Source organism: Myzus persicae, unplaced genomic scaffold (assembly GCF_001856785.1).
Source record: "Myzus persicae strain clone G006 unplaced genomic scaffold, MPER_G0061.0, whole genome shotgun sequence".
In the NCBI taxonomy this organism is placed as follows: domain Eukaryota; kingdom Metazoa; phylum Arthropoda; class Insecta; order Hemiptera; family Aphididae; genus Myzus; species Myzus persicae.
This window is the reverse complement of record NW_019104200.1, coordinates 157,524-175,223: the sequence shown is the minus strand read 5'-3', so window position 1 is coordinate 175,223 and position 17,700 is coordinate 157,524. Positions and strand designations below refer to the sequence as shown.

Sequence of the window (17,700 nt, the reverse complement as noted above, 5' to 3'; positions counted from 1 at the left end):
AGTACAGGTTCGGGAGGAAGAGGGACTCCGGGAGCTTCTGTCTTTAAAAATAAAACACGCGAAGGTGCTTTTAAAAATACTTACTTTCCTCGCCTTTTGCTACTAATTTATCAACTCTAGGAAAATGACTCCGAATATTTTCTGCCAATCTATGTAATCCGTGTGCTATACAAGTAATATGGATCATCTTGGAGTACAAAGCCTTGATAGTTGTACCTGCTTTCTTCATGTATGGCGCAGCATCGCTTAAAAATAGGAGGACGTCATCATGACGAACACCGTCTGGCCACAGGAGAAACATTGAGCTGTCAAAAAGTTTGGTTATTGTAGAAAAATTGGCTTTTTCTAAAACTTCGGTATTTAGTAAATATATTTTTCCGGGTCTATCCTTCAGTAGAGTTCCGATTATTACGTTTGCAATATATCTCCCTTGCACATCTGTCGTTTCATCTATAGAAACCCATATTTTATTTCCTACAACGTCTTTTCTAATGTGATCAATAGCTTCTAAATGACAATCATTTGTATAAGTTTTCCTCAACGTGGATACACTAGGGATGTCATTTAGAGTATATTTTTCAAGGAACGATCGGAATTGAACATTAGAAATTTTATGTAAAGGAATGTTAGCACACATCATAGCCTTGCATAAATCATGTGAAAAAACAGATTTTTTGTTTGACGGCTGTGATATAAATTGTTGTTTATTTTCTGCAGGTTTATTTTGACGAGCTAATAGTCGTTCGTGTTTACTTGTTTTTATATGTTGAGTTACTGTAAATTTTTTATCAGCACTTACTTTAACTTCGCAAATCTTACAATAAAGCATAGTACCATCGGTAGCAAATGTATCTTCACCAAACAGTTTCACATACTTGTTAAATATATTTGCATTTATTTTTGGCATTGTGCAAAATGTTAGCAGAAATGTTAAAAGAAAAATTTAAGAATGGAAAAAACAACAAACGGCACGCAGTTTCGTATCGAACGACACTTAACACCATACTAACGAGATTACTGACGGACAGTGGACTCTGGACACATAATAATATAAAATTTAATATAGATACTTAAATGCCAATCTGTCAAATCTTATCTTCGATAACATTATCCGAATGCCCACCTAAAATATGTGGGTACCTATAATATAGTACATAGTCTATACGGGCATCGGGTAGTATACAATGTATATATACTATACAGTATATAATAATACCATACAGTTTGTATGTAGAATATGCATGAAATATGCACAAAATAACGAAATATGCAATTTTTTTTAAAATCTTTAAAATATGCAAAAATATGCAAAAAAAAATTTTAGATTTCAACTGTATGGCCTATGACTTATATTTATATCTTGGTTTGCTATAAAATAGAGTCCCAGAATAAAACATGCAAATCCTATAACTTCTCTGCCCTAATTATTATTGTTGATGATTGTTTTAGGACCTATTCTAGTATTCTATTTAGAACTCCTTTGTTGTAGACCAACTTAATCCACTCAGCTCAACTCAACCTTAAATGCTTATAAGTTATAACTAAATACTATATAGGATCCGTACTTAAACGCAAAGTGCATTATTTTTTGGGGAGTTTCTGACAATGCTTTTGAAGTACAAAATCCCTTTCATACCTATTTGTACATCAAAGAATTTAAAACTATTTAACTTTTATTTTGCATTTTTATCAGTTTTTCTATTTTTTGAGCAATAATTATTACAATTTTCAAGTAATTTTTTTTTCTTAGTGCATATTTATACATGACTTAGGTGCATTTTTATATTTTAGATAAAATTTAATTGGGAATATCAAAAATTTTGTTGCGACCATTGATCATATTATGTTCATTGTTCTATTCACGGTTTAAGATATAGATATAGCCATATAGGTATATCTTAAAGACTTAAACTGTGGCTCTATTTATGATTTTATCAACTTATCACTAACAAGTAACAACTAATTGGTTATTCGGTGTTACATCGTAATCGCGTCTATATCGTTAAGTTCATATTTTTGTTTATACTCAAAAATCGTTAAAACAATTTCTTGGTAATTTTTAAGGTCATTATTGTGGTTAAAATATATTTTTTAAGGCATTATATTCTAGATGTAATTCTATGATTCATGATTTCAAGTACAATATAAATCACAAACAATTAATATTGGCTCAAATAAATTTTAATCTTAAAAACATTTATCACCTGTTTATTAATTTATTATGGTGGTTGGTGAATAACCAAAATTCAAAAATAAAGTACCAAAGTCTAAATGTGTAGATTGTAATAGTAGATATCTTATATCTATAGAATATAGAAATATCTTAGTCAGTGATAAACACTTCACGGGTAAGAGACATACATTTTACGATAATTAAGGTATTTACTTAAATCGTGATCATGGCACGGACCAAGATATTCTTAGTCCGTGGATCGTGGTAAATAATAATTAATTATCATCGGAGTGTTTGAATAACCGCGTTATTCGTGATAAACAGTACCGCCAACTCTTCGCTTATACTGTCGTGGTGTCGGCGACCGATAGTTTTCTCCCACGACTGGTACGACGCAGTGCGCACGCCGCCACAATTTAACAACAATAAATTTTACTGCGGGCTGGGCTGCATCCTGCAGCTATTATAACGGCGGCACGGCGCCGTCCCTCGTAAACAACGGAAAATCTCTTTGCGCGGCGTCCAACACCCCCACCGCCGAAGATTTTGAGCTCGGCGCTTGCGCAGACCACGTACCGCGCGTCTGTGTGTGTGACTGTGTGAGTGTCGCCGCCGCCGCCGTCGAGGTTCTCTATAGTCCGCTGGACCGGATAACATGACAAAAATGGCCGACGGCGTGGACATCGATCTGTACGCCGACGATTTGGAACAAGACTTCGCCCAGGTAAGATACCAACTCACTTTAGCTCGTCGTCGACGCTGTGCTTGTGAGTATTTAGCGTGCGCGTCCTCCATCAGCGGTCGTACAGAACGTGCGTCTGCTGCCCAAGCCCGGTAGCATCGGCTGAATTACCTGATCTGAATGAAGCCTCTGCCGGATTCGGCAGTTACTTAGAATTACTATCCGTCCGTTGCCACTACAAGACTTTCGTCCGTCGCCCTCTGCACGAGACCTATGCACGCCGTCATTCCCTCCGCCCACTCATTCATTTGCTCACCTATTTGACACTAGCCCACCCATTATGCCTAACGCGTGCGACCTGGTACAGACCTGCGGGTCGCCGATACTCTAGGCCTTGTCGATCTAGTTTGATCGCTTCTCTTGAGTCGGTGGTTAGAGTACTACTAAGCATCTGTATTATGGTGCCATCAGATCCACTTCGGCAGTTAGCATTTATCTCAAACAACTCAAACCTCCCGTTTTTTGTAGTTGATGACAATTTTTCTTTTACATTATCTTCTGCATGGCACACAATAATATGCTAGGTTTTTCTCATCTCCAATTTATTCTCTTTACTTCATTACTATTGTATCATAATAAGTATCATTCAATTAAGTTTTTATTTTTTAATAAATTAATATAAGTCTTATTACCATACGTATTAATCATGAAAACCTTAATTATATTAATCGATTACATATTATTCAACAGAATTGCTTGTATTGTTTTAGGTAAAATATAATAACTTTTTAGTAGGTTTTAAATAAATAATAAAAATGGAAGATATTGATTGTGTATAGGTACCTATTGATTTTTTTTTATAGTACAACAGTGACTAATAGTGTTACAAATAAGTATATTATATTAGTATATTATTTTTATAGTTTGTTATTGGCTGTTTGTTAAAATTGAAATCTAAATTAATATCATAAGTGCTAGGTATAAAATAAAAAAAATAATTTAGATTGTATCTGCACAGATGCATATTAATAATTGTACTATTTTCCTTAGTTTTCCTAATTAAAAATTTTTTAAATAGTTGCTACCTATTTTTTTTTATGAAAAATTATACTTTAGGCTTTGGTATATCTACCTAATTACTAATTAGGTATAATATGAGTACATCTAAATGTCTGGGTATAATCAAATAGTTTAAGTTGGAACAAAAATATATAGTTTTTCTCCAAGTCTGAAATATAACATATGAGTTGGCACATAATACATTCCTAATATAATTTATAATAATTTTTAATGCCATGTCTTACAAAAGGTGTGGAAAAATTAATAACTTGAAAACTACATTTTGAAATGTAACTACTACCAAATTCAATTTCGTTTGAATAAAAATGTGTATTTTTTTCATATTTTTTGTTTAATATTTATGTTTATAAAATATAAGTTTTGTGCAATAACTTTGAGCTATTTTTGATATCATATTTATTAGGTGTCATATACTTTAATGATATGTATTGGAACTGGACTATTAACATAATTATCTAATATTAGTTGTTCTTAAACCTATAATATTGTATATTAAATATTTTGTTCATTATTTTAGGAGGATTTTGCTGGTAACGACAATGTAGATTTGTATGATGATGTCATATCTGGGACAAACGATAGTGCTCAGACAAGACAACCAGTTGATAGACCTCCCAGTGCAAATAACCAAAATAGCACTCCATTAGTCACAAATGGTTCGTCTACTAACAGCTCCTCCAGTAATAATTCTACTACAGGACGCCGGTACCAATTATACATTGGTAATTTAACATGGGTAAGTGAAATATGCCTAAGTGTGTTTATTTGTATTTAACCAACTTGTACTTTAGTTTTATGATCATTGAATTCTAATTTATATATAAATGTAATTTACAGTGGACAACTGATCAAGATATAACAGATAGTGTTACGAGTATAGGTGTTTCAGATTTCATTGAGGTTAAATTTTTTGAAAATCGAGGAAATGGCCAATCTAAAGGTTTTTGTGTTGTTACTCTGGGCTCAGAGCATAGTTTACGGATGGTTATGGATAGATTACCAAAAAAAGAGCTCCATGGACAATCGCCCGTTGTCACTTTTCCAACTAAACAAGCCCTTTTACAGGTAATAATTGTCTTAATCATTAGTCTGTTTAATGGAGGAGTATAATATTTATTTATTTAAATTGATTTAGTTTGAATCACAATCCAAAACTCGACCACTGCCACCACCTAACAACCAGAATATGCCATCTATGGGTGGTATGTCTAGAACACCTGGTCAAGTTATGCAGCAACCTATGCGTGGTGGTCCTATGATGCCACAGCAACCCATGATGCAACAACAAGGCATGAGAAATAGAATGCCAATGCAGGGTATGCAACAACCCCCTCAAGGCATGCAGCCACCGATGGGAATGACTAATGGCCATAGAATGCCATTGCAATCAGGTGGTCCTATGGGTCCCCATCAACAAGGTCCACCTCCTCCAGGTTACCAAAACCAGTGGAATGGACTTAACCAACAAATGGGTAATTATTTAACAATCAAATTATGTTGTATATATTATTTTTTTGAACTATTTTGCTGTTGGGAACTATTCAGGCCCTCCAAGACCAGGGATGCAACCTCAAGGACCAGTGGGTCAGCCTAGAGGACCACCTCCAGGAATGGTAATTATTATAAATGTTTTTTTTTGTTCCAAACTCAACTGTACTTTTTGTAGTTTCCACCGGGTCAAGGTCCACCACGAATGGGACCACCACAAGGTCCTCAGGGTCCACCGGGACCCGGGGGTCCACGTGGTGATTGGAATCGTCCTCCTGGAATGGCACCACATCAAATGGCTCCACCAGGCTCAGGTTTTCCACCACATCAACAAGGTCCACCAATGCAAGGTCCTCCGCCTGGTCAAGGTAAGTTTTTCAAGTCTCATGTGTACAAATGAACTATTATTATACATATAATCAAACAAATTTAATTACATTTTAGGACCAGTTCAAATGATGCCAGGCGGCCCTGGGCAAGCACCAGCTCCACATGTGAATCCGGCATTCTTCCAACAGCCTAGTGGTGCACCTCAGGGACCCCCAGGTCATCCAGGATATGGTCCCCCTAATGGACCTTCTTCTCGACCTTACATGAATAATGATATGGGAATGTCAGAACAAGAATTGGAAGAAATTATGAGTAGGAACAGAACTGTATCTAGTTCTGCTATCGCTCGAGCAGTTGCTGATGCTGCTGCTGGTGAATTCTCAAATGCTATTGAAACTTTGGTTACTGCAATATCATTAATAAAACAATCCAAGGTTGCTAGTGATGAGCGCTGTAAAATATTAGTGAGTTCTTTGCACGATACATTACATGGAATTGAAAGCAAGAGTTATAGTTCAAGAAGAGGTAACTTAAAAACTAATATAACATTTTTGTTGACTTTACTGTACATGTACTTTATTTTTAGAGAGGTCTAGATCACCCCGTGACAGATTGCATAGAAGATCGAGGCGTGAGCGCACTAGATCCCGCGAACGTGACTATAGAGATAGAAGTCGTGAACGTGATCGTGATAGGGAAAGAGATCGTGACAAGTATGTTGTAGTTTTTGTACTATTTAGTTACGACAAGTCTATAGCTTTTTATTGTTTTAAATTAACTCTCAATGGCCTACTTAATTCAGCCTTGTTTATCAATAACTTCAAGAATATCTAGATTATTCTTAATTTTTAATCCAAGAATTATAAACATTGAATATCTTATTTCGTCCTCTAAATAAAGGCTATATAAAAAAATATATAATATGTTGCCATAACATAGATGTGTTAACAGGTACGTTGACCGTTATTATACATCAGAACGAGACGGTGACAGGGATAGGGATAGAGAAAGGGATCGCGAATACAGAGAGAGAAGTCGAGAAGACAGGTAAGATTCTTGAATTATTTTTAAAATTCATGAAAAATTCTTCTTGGAAGTATTTGTGCTTTAAAAGTGTCCACACTTGTTGAGGGTAAAGTTTATTGTTTAACAGTTCTGTAAAAGCAAGCGGCCGAAATAGGAAAATCACTCCGCCCGACGTAACCGAGTCTGTTCCTGTATCCTCTAAATCCAGGTAATATCACTCAATCTTCATTTCCTATCATCAAGTTTCCTAAAAAAATAATAAAAATTCAAAAATTGATAATAATAAATATTCTATAGACTTGTTTAAATTATACTATTTGTGTTTTTACATTTTTTTAATTGATTTAATATTTTAGGTATTATGATGATCGTTATCGAGAACGTGAACGTGATAGAGACAGAGAACGTGATCGGGAACGTGAACGCGAACGAGAACCGACCTCTAGTAGGAGAGCAGTAGATGCAGACAGAGATATTGAACGTGACCGGGATCGTAGAGAAGACCGAGCTGAATCGTCGCATCGTAGTTCTAGACATTAATACATCTGTGGTAAGTATTTTTTTATTGTAAGTATTGTAAAATAGAGAATTGATGTTTATTTAGACTGTTAAATTTTAGCATAGATATATTACAAATTTTACATTCCTTTTTTTAAATTTTCGTTAGTTGTTTATTTTTAGTTTTTAATTTTAGTTTTAGTTTTTTTTGACGGTCTTTCCTTAATTCATATATACATTTAAGTTAATGTTTATAAATTCACTAAAATAGGAGAAACCTTCATAGTATTAAGCAAAGGCTGATTAAATTTTTTTTATACATTTCAATGATGATTGAAGAGATGGCCTTTTTTAACCAATTGCTGTGATAAATGAGCTGTGATATAAATAGCATATCTAATATGTAACATTAAATACAATTTTGTATTTAAGAATAGTGTATCTGTGAAAAAATAATTTTTGTATTAGGAATATGTGTTATCTAAAATAAAACACAAGTGAACTAGGTATGTTTAAGAATTTTTGCATGCGTTTTTGTTAAACTTAAATCAAGCATAGAATAAGATTTATACATAAGTGTTTACTTTTAAAAATGATAGTACAAATATGATAAACATTTTAATTTAAAATATGCTTGTGTGCATTTATTATTAATTATATTATGTTTTTTATCATTATTTTTTAACTCATCATTAACTGATAAATATCTTAAAGGGAAAATTTGGTATTTATATAATTTTTTTTATTTAGTTTTATAATTTTCTACATAATTTTATTCTTTGAGTTTCTATTATGTGCTTACCTACCCACCTGAGGTTTTTAAAAGCTTCGTTTATATTGTAATGGCCTAGTTTAAATTGTGTTTGTTACAATCGGTTAACATATTTAGCATTTATTTATAAAACTGATTGTCTAAAATACATTGTAAACGAAGCTTTTTATGTATTATATTTTTCTATGATTAAATCAAAAATTTTATGATTTATTTTTCTCTACAAGTGTTAAGTACATAGTGAAGTAATTATGTATTGAATGTTTCAAAATTTAAAAATATATTTTGATTGTTAATTCTAAGAATTACATTTATTTAATTACCATTTTAGGCACTTAAAATATGATTAATTCTGTCATCAAACGTTTTTCGATGTTTAAAAAAGTTCAGTCCATACTAAGTTTTCTATTATTCATTCATGCCATAATTTAATAAATATGTATAAAAATTGCTTTATGTACATAATCTCATGTGAATAATATCATTATTTTTGTTACTAGTCAAAATATAAGTGTAAGAAAACTCATTTTTTTTTATTTTGTCAGATAACCCTTATTTACCAAACTGATAATATATTGATAAGAATTATTAAATTTGAAGATATTCTAGGCATATTAGTTTTCAAACTATGTACTTGAAAATGTATTTAGGGAAACTTAGAAAAACGTACATTTACTAAAATTTAACATTTTAGTGTATCCCTAGAAGTGGCATATGGATTATGTTTCAATTAGTGCCAAGCTTAATAATTTGAAAGTAATACAGATTTATAAGTTGATTATTTTATTTGTTGCAGTTACACTAAAATAAAATATTTTTATTAAATTAGGATATTTTAATTTATGATCATCTAAATGATTTATTATAATATATTGAACTTAATTGTTAACTATTGCTGTAACAGTTAAAGTTGATGATTGTGTTTATGTAAGAAATAAAAACAATGTTTTTCTTGTGTTGAGATATAAAATATTACGAGTTACTTCTATACCTTAAAATATTAGTTTTTTTTCAACTTTATGCTTCTTTTATAAAATCTTGATTAGAACAAATTATTTTTTATTAATACTGACAATGCATGTATTTTGCTGATAGTAAAAAAACCAAATAAGAACACGTTCATTAATTATTAGTTTGTGTATTGTGCACAACCCAGAGGAAAATTGGTGATGTTTTTTGGCTCGAGTGATTAAATCTAAGCACCCCAAAATAAGAGTTCTCTGGTCTTTATTACCAGTGACGAGCCATAAATTAAATTAAAAATTCTGTGATATATACAGCAAAGCAATAAAAAAAAATGTTTAACATTTTATAAATTTATTAATATGATTACTTCTAAAAGCTTACTTGAACTACTGATGAGATGTTAAAATATCTGATACTTAATAACTAAGGTGCTCGTGAAGCAATTTATTTAAAAAAAATTTATTTATGACAACTTTATTAAAATCCATGTTATTGGATATTTTTTGTTAAAACTAGAAGACTTGTCTTCATTTAACAAATTTCATAAGCTTGTTTTAATAATTTAAATTGAAATTACTTCATGAGCCACCTAGTTTTAATAAAATGAATATTTATGTAAGTGCAACATAATAAACTCAAGCAATTGAAATTATAGTACTAAGTATTACCTTGTCTTTGAGTTGCAGAAAGCGTTAGAAAATACTTCTATGCAAATGTTGATTGTTGATATGAATCAATAAAACCGTTTTTATTCTTGATTAAAATTTCTTTCATAATGTTAGAATAACTAACACAATTTTCTTTGCAAGAGTTTTTGTAAATGTTATTCATCAATATAGATAATATTTTATTATTGGTTGTTTTTATTGTCATCAACATTACACAGTGAAACTTTCGTGTAAAGTCCCCAAAGGGTCTGGAAGTTATGACTGGCTCACATTCAAAATTGTGGTTGTTTTGTAGTGGTGACTTAACAGAAGTAGATACTTTAAAAATGTTGGATTTTGTCTAATATTTTATTGAGTAGCACAATACCATTCATATATACAATATTGTTGATATTTGCTGATAAGATTTTATGGTTTTTATTTAATCGTTGTCATTGGATTACCATAATTTAAGTATCTCTTCTTTTATGGGATTGGTATGTTGAATTTTCATTTTATTGTTACATTTATCTTCAATGATATGTGTGCTCCCTCCACCACAACATTTTAACAATATGATGTTTTCATGTTGAAGCTAGATGTTATTGTTTAATTGTCAACCATACTCTTTGACATTCTTTCAATTGATACGAGACATTTTATGACATGATAAAATACACAAACTCTTTGCATTATAGTATGAGTTTGATATATCTATTAACTACCATAAATAATTGGAAATAATCTTTTCCGTTTTGGGAACTATTTATATTGTTATATTATTATAATATAATATAATGAATATATGTATTGCATTTTTCACAACACTTATTGATACAAAAATATAAATTATAGTTTTTATAGGTACACCTTATCAATGTTTTACTGTAATTGTCTGAATATTTATGAATTAGGTAATGGTTTCTATAATTGTATTCCAGTTTAAAGCAAAATTTAATAATTCTGACTTTAATTATTCATAATATCTAATACCTTTTTTTATTTTTCAAATTATAAGCTAAGTACACATAAATAATGTTTGAGAAATCTGTTTTAGCCCTTACACTGTTAGAGGCGTATTATTATGATCCTGTATTTTATAATACTATCATTAACTGGTAACCAAACGATTTTAAGAAACCATGGCTCACATTAATTTAAATTTAAATTATTACATCATTTAAATCTAAAAATTAAAAACAAATATTTTATTTTATGTAGTACACACAAGGTGCAGAGTATACAATGTAGTATAGTAGTGAATATTTTAAAAACAGTCAAAACAAGTAATTGACAAATATAATTTAAAAATTTTTTGGTTATTTTTTATAAACATTTTCTATGCTTGATGTATCCACAACTAATCCATCGCAGTGTTGCATTTAGAGAAAATTGCTTAAATGGATATTTAAACAAGAAAGCAATTTTATAAATTAATCATCTTTGGTGGTTTATTTGGACGATTTTAAAGTAGATACATAATATTCTAGTTTTATTTATAAAATGTAGAACAATTTTTTATCAGAAAATGTTAATAACGTGGCCTACATGAAGTCTGGTCCATCAGCATAGTTTTCAATTTTCTGATAATATGCTAATCCACCTCATATGTAAACAATATTTTGCTTGTTATATATCGCTTAAAGTATACTCAGAAATTATTAAATAAGATATTAATTTCTAATTTTTAAGTTATTGCTTGACATAAACATAATTTTAAAATATTTTACATTACGATAGATCTAAAACTATTATTAAATAAATAGATACAATTATCAATTATTAGTGTATTTGATCTATACATTTATAATTTATTTTATGTTTCTAGAGATAATAAAATACACAAAAAATGTTTTAACTAATTCAAATGAAATTATTTTTATATTTGAAATCGATTTGTATGGTGAATACAAAATATGCTATTAATATAAATAGACTATTGGATTGAATATATAACTGATCATATTTTTAATTAAAACCCAATAGACTTACTTCATGAATGGGGTTATTCGGATTATTTATATCATATTTTGATTTCTCAGAATGTTGTGAAAATGTTTACATTTTTATTTACTTTTAAAAATGTTATTTAAGCAAAAAAAAAGGTTTTCAACACAAGTATATAATTTTAAAATTATAATTGTATAAAAAGAATAAAAATATATTATTGTGTAATATGTTATTTTGAATGTTTTAATGTTTGTTTGGTCTGTGGTGTTTGCTTTTCCAGACCTAAAATTACTTAATATTGAGAAGCATAAAATGATAATTGAAAGTGTGGTGCAACTTTTAGAAGCTGGTATGAATAAAATTAGTTTGGGTTCACTAATAATGTGAATATAAGTATTGTGATTCATAATTTATCTAAGTGCACAAAACTTTGAATTTTTATACCTTTTTTTTAAGATGTCTGATGCCCAGTGATGCATTTTATGATAATTTTGAAATAATATAATTGGGTTTTATTTAAAAGATAGTTGTTAAGTTCAATATTTACAATTTTAATCTTAAGTTTATTATTTATATAGCATTAGAAGCAGTATTTGTATTTAAAACCAATTGTATAACTTGTCCACTTCATCTTGAGCAACAGCGAATGTTACAATTCCACAAAATCAGTGGTCTGAAAACTATTATATTGAAAAACTATCGTAATTTGTAATGCAATACCTACTGAAATATTAAATGTTTATATGAAATATGATTGAAACATTGTGTATCCAACTTGGAAGATATTTATCATTATCATAACAAATTAACATTAAATGTGTTGGTTATTCCATCATGATATTTATTATTTACCTAGTTATTAGGTATTAATTACTTAAATTTGGTTATTTCCATATTATATTGTTGAGTGGCTACACTGTTTTATAAATATATTTTGTTATCCTATTACCTGTGTTGAGGGCCAAGATGAACTAGACGAGTTATATTCCTACATTTTTTCATAATTAAATAAAATTCACTAAACTAGATAAGTCTTGAATTGTATTCTCAACATGTTATTAGATATTGTTAACATAAACCATTATATTTTATGCTTAGGTCTAATATGAAATGATAAAATGAATATTTATCAATAAGATATTGGAGCGGTAGCACCTAAATCTCTTTCAAATTAATATCCAGTAAGAAAGCATCTAATTAAAATTTACCGCTAGTGATATTTGCCTAAAAATTGGAAATAAATAATCTTTTCAGAGAGGAATCAAACCTCAAAGATCAAAATAGTTGTTGCAATATTATCTGTGTATATGTATGGTTTAGCTCTACTATATTGTTTCAAATGACAAAGCAGCACACCTGCACGTCATTACAGGGTGGGGCTTTGAAACGTGCGAATATCCTGTATATATTTAGATACAAGAATAAGTTGTTTCATTGTCCCACCCTGTATATATTATAATAAAATATTAAATTAATTTTATTAATATTTGATGGATTGAAATTTGTATTTTTTAATTAAGTATTAAGTTTTAAATTACAATAAATTTATTTATATTTTGTATTACAAATTTAAATCTGACTTTTATTTACATTTTGTTATAATATAGTATGTAAATAATTGAACTTTCTCAAATAATTGAATAATTCACTAGTTAAATATAATAAATCCTTCCCCAGAATTAAAATATTAAATCAACATTGGGGAATTAAATTTATAGATTGGTCATTTGAATAAGTTACTAGAAAACAAAAATCAGCTGTGATTTTATAATTATATTAACAATTTAATGAGATTCGTAAGATTTTTAAATGATAGTATAAGTTAGTGTTAAGAGTGAGACCATCTGCGCGTTTGCTGTCTGCCTAGAAAAAAACCATCAATCATTAAGCAGCCGATTAAAATGACCATCATCAACAATAACTACTGTGAAAATTCATCAATGCATTGTTTTTAATTTGTTTACAGGCGCCGCTGATCCATCCATTTATATTATATAAATACAAGTTTGCGCAAGACTGTATCTTTGAAATTTATGTATCCATTTTGTAGCTTGTACAAATATCATGGGACATATTTAATAATGTATTTTTAAGGTATCAATCTTTTATTTTTATTTATGTGCGGGTGGTTTAAAATACATATTATTTTCAATAATAATGAACATTTTAATGTAATTTTTTTTTCTCTAGTTTTCAGTTTTAAAAAATTTTTACTTTAAATATTTCGTTATTCTGTCTGTATCACACCTTAATTGTACCTATAATTGTTATGATTGATATTTAATAATAGTGCATTGCGACAGCTTATGACATCTGGATCTTGGAACTCAACACAATTTAGACTAGATTATTTAGGTACCAATTTTTGTATTACACATTATTACATAATTATATATTTTTTTTTTTTTTATGCTTAAATCATTCTTAAGCATTTTCTTTTATTATGATAATGTTTAATAATATTTATCATACAAAATCTATTTAATACATTAGCCTAATAATAAAACCTATGTATTAGATTTAAGGTGAATTTTTATTTTTCATTTTCTGCCCTTTGCGTCATTATCGTCTCTCATCTGTATATATTTTTGTGTTTTAATTTTTTTTTTTTTTGACTTGTACTGTTTTGTCAAGACCTCTATACCCTTCTATATATATACATATATATATTCAAACAAAAAATACTAAAACGTGTTTTAACATTTTATTACTTTTTTTTGTTTTAATGAAATATAATTGTAATCATTGTGTATGTAGGTTTAAATTATTATTTTTTATAATATAATTTCTGATTTTAAACAGTAATAAAAATGAGTTGAAGTGAATGATGATTCGTTGCAAATGTATATCGTGTAAGTAAATCAAGTAGATTTTACATCGCATTTATTGTAGGTAGGTCTACAAAATATGCTTGGTTCGTGTACAATTTTTTTAACTTAGGAAAATTGTATCGAAATAACTCAACGTGACCAGCGTTGACTCAACGTGACCGTGTATTCCATACCCGGGAACACTTGATTATTATATGACGATCGGTATATTTTTGTATGAAATATAAAAAAAAAGTCGTTTGAATTAATTATATTAACATTTGCCCGCTTAAATTTTCTTTTCCCGAATAATTGTTGTGTTGTAGGTGTATTATTTAATTTCTTGAAAATACAGTTGTTTTTTCTTGAATTATTTGGTCCAAAGCGTAGACGAGTAGTGTGTAGTGTGCACGCCACCATGCTGATGGAATATTATGTAAATGTGGAATTTTTTTTGGATATCCTTAAATAGTAGCATGCTAAGCGGATAGTGGTGTTACCACCGTGGCCAAAGATGTTGTATACCGTTCATGAGATGTGATTGGTCTACTCGCTGATAAAATTCTATCCGCTGATAACAAAACATTCACAAATTTACAACTATAGGTGGTATATTATACTATGCATAGTAAGTAGTGGTGTACGGCATAATATATTATTATTATTATTGTAATAATATTGTCATTTGTCACGGTTTTGATAAATAATTAGTAATTACACATAAGTTCGGCGATCGGTGTGCACGCGCTACGCATGTCGCATGTGGAAGTTCAGTATAACATCGTGAGAGCCGTGCGGTCGAACGTAGGACGAAAATGTGAACAATTCTAAAAAAAAAGCTATATAATATCTGGAACAAATTTTAAACTTTTGTTAGCTATCGGTTTCGTTGATACTATGAAGTAACGCGCATTCCCGTGTTTGCGGTGCACATAATACGTATTATTGATATATTGTACTATAAATAATATTGTAAAATGTCTGGTTAGTGAAACGTTGTTATTAATTTGTCTTGTTGCGAGTTAAGCGATTGATTGATGCAGTACAGTGAAACTATGTTTTTAGGCCGCAATAATAGGAGACCGCTGAAGGTTCTGATCCCCGACGAGCCAGCTGTTGTGTAAGCATACAAATATGATTAATAATTATGTTATAGGTACCTATTGTGTTATTCTTTTACCATACAAAAAACTAACAGTGTTTTGTGGTTGTCCATTATATGTGATTTGACGATTTTGTTTTCTTCCCTACAGTAACCTGCCACGAAACCTGGATAAACGCACAACAATCACAATTGGCGACCAGGAAACTACAGTCGAGGCGAGCGACCTGCAGAAAATTTGTGATCTCGGACGCGGTGCCTACGGCATTGTTGAAAAAATGAGGCACATACCTTCTGGCACGATCATGGCTGTTAAAGTGAGTGAACTGATGGCTATAATATATGCAATACCTATATCATATTGAATGATCAACATTACCACCTGTTTTTTACCTTTCTAGAGGATAGCAGCTACAGTGAACACGCAAGAGCAAAAACGACTTTTAATGGATCTGGATATATCTATGCGGTCGTCCGCTTGTCCACATACAGTGCAGTTTTATGGGGCACTTTTCATGGAGGGTGATGTATGGATATGCATGGAAGTGATGGACACTTCACTAGACAAGTTCTATGCCAAAGTGTACAAGTTTGGACGAAAGATTCCTGAACAAATTCTTGGACCTATCACTGTTGCGGTACTTAATCATTTGTTTTTATTAATTGTTCACAATAATTTCTGATACAACTTAAGTTATGGTGACACAGTTTGTAAACAACACTAAAAACAATTTGTCCTAATATTTGTTGTGTGACTTGTTTGTTAGTTATTTCCATAGACAATATATTAACTTTATTAATTTAACTATTGGTATGCCTATGGTATGGTTGTGTCTATGTCTTATAATGTTAAGTTTATCACAATAAGTATCTTCAATTTGATAATACTTTGTCTTGTTATTTATTTAAAAGTCATAAACCAAAAAATGTGTTAATGTATTTTAATTTTTGTAGGTTGTTAGTGCCCTTCACTATCTGCATTCTCAATTGAAAGTTATACATCGTGATGTTAAGCCATCAAACATTTTAATTAATCGTAATGGCAATGTAAAAATGTGTGATTTTGGTATATCCGGGTATCTTGTTGATTCTGTTGCCAAGACTATTGATGCAGGATGTAAACCTTATATGGCGGTAATTACATTTCTGCTCAAATTTATAAATAAACATTGTCCTGATTTATCATTTAATTTTTTATACGTAGCCTGAACGAATAGATCCCACTGGAAATCCGTCAAATTATGATATACGAAGTGATATATGGAGTTTAGGAATATCTCTCGTGGAACTTGCCACTGGTAAGTTTCCATACGACACGTGGGGCACTCCTTTTGAGCAACTCAAACAAGTGGTCAAAGATGATCCACCGAGGCTGTCTACTGGTATGTTCACATCATACTTTGAGGATTTTATTTGTCAATGGTAAGCATTGTTTATAATTTATTATTCGTTGTAATTATACTCTTTTCCGAGTCTGATCAATTTGAAATATATTAACATGGGTTTTAATATTTTCAGTTTAAAAAAAGATTTTCGTAGCCGACCAAATTACTCTCAACTGCTTGCCCATCCATTTTGTCTTGCTCACCAACAACCACAGACAGCATTAGTTGCGTCATTTGTGTCTGAAATTTTAGACTTGCCTGATTTGCCTGTGTCAGGCTAAATTATTAGCAATTAATCCACTAACAATAATATATTTATAACAATATGTGTAATATTGTGTATAAACTATAATTTAATTGAAGTTAATTTCACATAATATTTAAATTATTATTAACAACTTTTATATTGGTAAATTTGTTATTTACCAATAAGTCATAAGTAATAATACAATGTCGAAGATAGTTTACTAAAGTATTTTTAAATATTATTTGTATGATATTAGTTGTAACGAGTGATTTGTGTTTTAGAAGATCTTGGTTTATAAATTTTTGTTTTTGTTTTGTTTTGTTTTGTTTTTATATAATTGCATCAATTCTTAAAATGTAAGGGTTTCCCTACTAATATTGTAGTACTTAGCACATTGCTATTTAACTGTTAGTTTTGTTTTTATGTACCATTGTGTTTTCATGTGATAATGTTAAAAAAGCGAATCAAAAATCTGTACCTGTTTATATTTTACCATATTAGTGCAATATATCTGCTCTCGCATATTTTATTTTTGAATTGTATT

General features: G+C 30.0%; 3 protein-coding genes across 8 annotated transcripts; 2 read left to right on the top strand and 1 right to left on the bottom strand.

Moving 5' to 3' along the window:
• Positions 1-57: 57 nt before the first annotated feature.
• On the bottom strand, positions 58-1,122 carry LOC111039917. Its single transcript, XM_022323578.1, has one exon. It carries the CDS (start codon positions 905-907, stop codon positions 71-73), a length of 837 nt encoding a protein of 278 aa, XP_022179270.1. The 5' UTR covers positions 908-1,122; the 3' UTR covers positions 58-70.
• A 1,641-nt stretch (positions 1,123-2,763) lies between these two features.
• LOC111039927 (cleavage and polyadenylation specificity factor subunit CG7185-like) lies at positions 2,764-14,136 on the top strand. Of its 5 annotated transcripts, none has more exons than XM_022323591.1 (12): positions 2,764-2,897; positions 4,453-4,671; positions 4,773-5,000; positions 5,071-5,407; positions 5,481-5,548; positions 5,602-5,791; positions 5,868-6,278; positions 6,340-6,466; positions 6,693-6,800; positions 6,907-6,987; positions 7,136-7,329; positions 13,579-14,136. In XM_022323591.1, the coding sequence occupies exons 1-11, from the start codon at positions 2,829-2,831 to the stop codon at positions 7,317-7,319; spliced, it is 2,022 nt and encodes a 673-aa protein (XP_022179283.1). In that variant the 5' UTR covers positions 2,764-2,828; the 3' UTR covers positions 7,320-7,329; positions 13,579-14,136. The 5 variants fall into 5 exon arrangements, with proteins under 5 accessions (XP_022179283.1, XP_022179285.1, XP_022179287.1 ...); XM_022323592.1 differs by having other exon boundaries at positions 2,829-2,897; positions 6,705-6,800; XM_022323593.1 differs by lacking the exon at positions 6,907-6,987.
• An 893-nt stretch (positions 14,137-15,029) lies between these two features.
• Positions 15,030-17,306, top strand: LOC111039928 (dual specificity mitogen-activated protein kinase kinase 6). 2 transcript variants are annotated; one of them, XM_022323597.1, is made up of 7 exons: positions 15,030-15,406; positions 15,488-15,542; positions 15,676-15,841; positions 15,926-16,162; positions 16,479-16,658; positions 16,729-16,946; positions 17,043-17,190. In XM_022323597.1, exons 1-7 carry the CDS (start codon positions 15,400-15,402, stop codon positions 17,188-17,190), a joined length of 1,011 nt encoding a protein of 336 aa, XP_022179289.1. In that variant the 5' UTR covers positions 15,030-15,399. The 2 variants fall into 2 exon arrangements, with proteins under 2 accessions (XP_022179289.1, XP_022179288.1); XM_022323596.1 differs by having other exon boundaries at positions 15,036-15,542; positions 17,043-17,306.
• Positions 17,307-17,700: the final 394 nt, after the last annotated feature.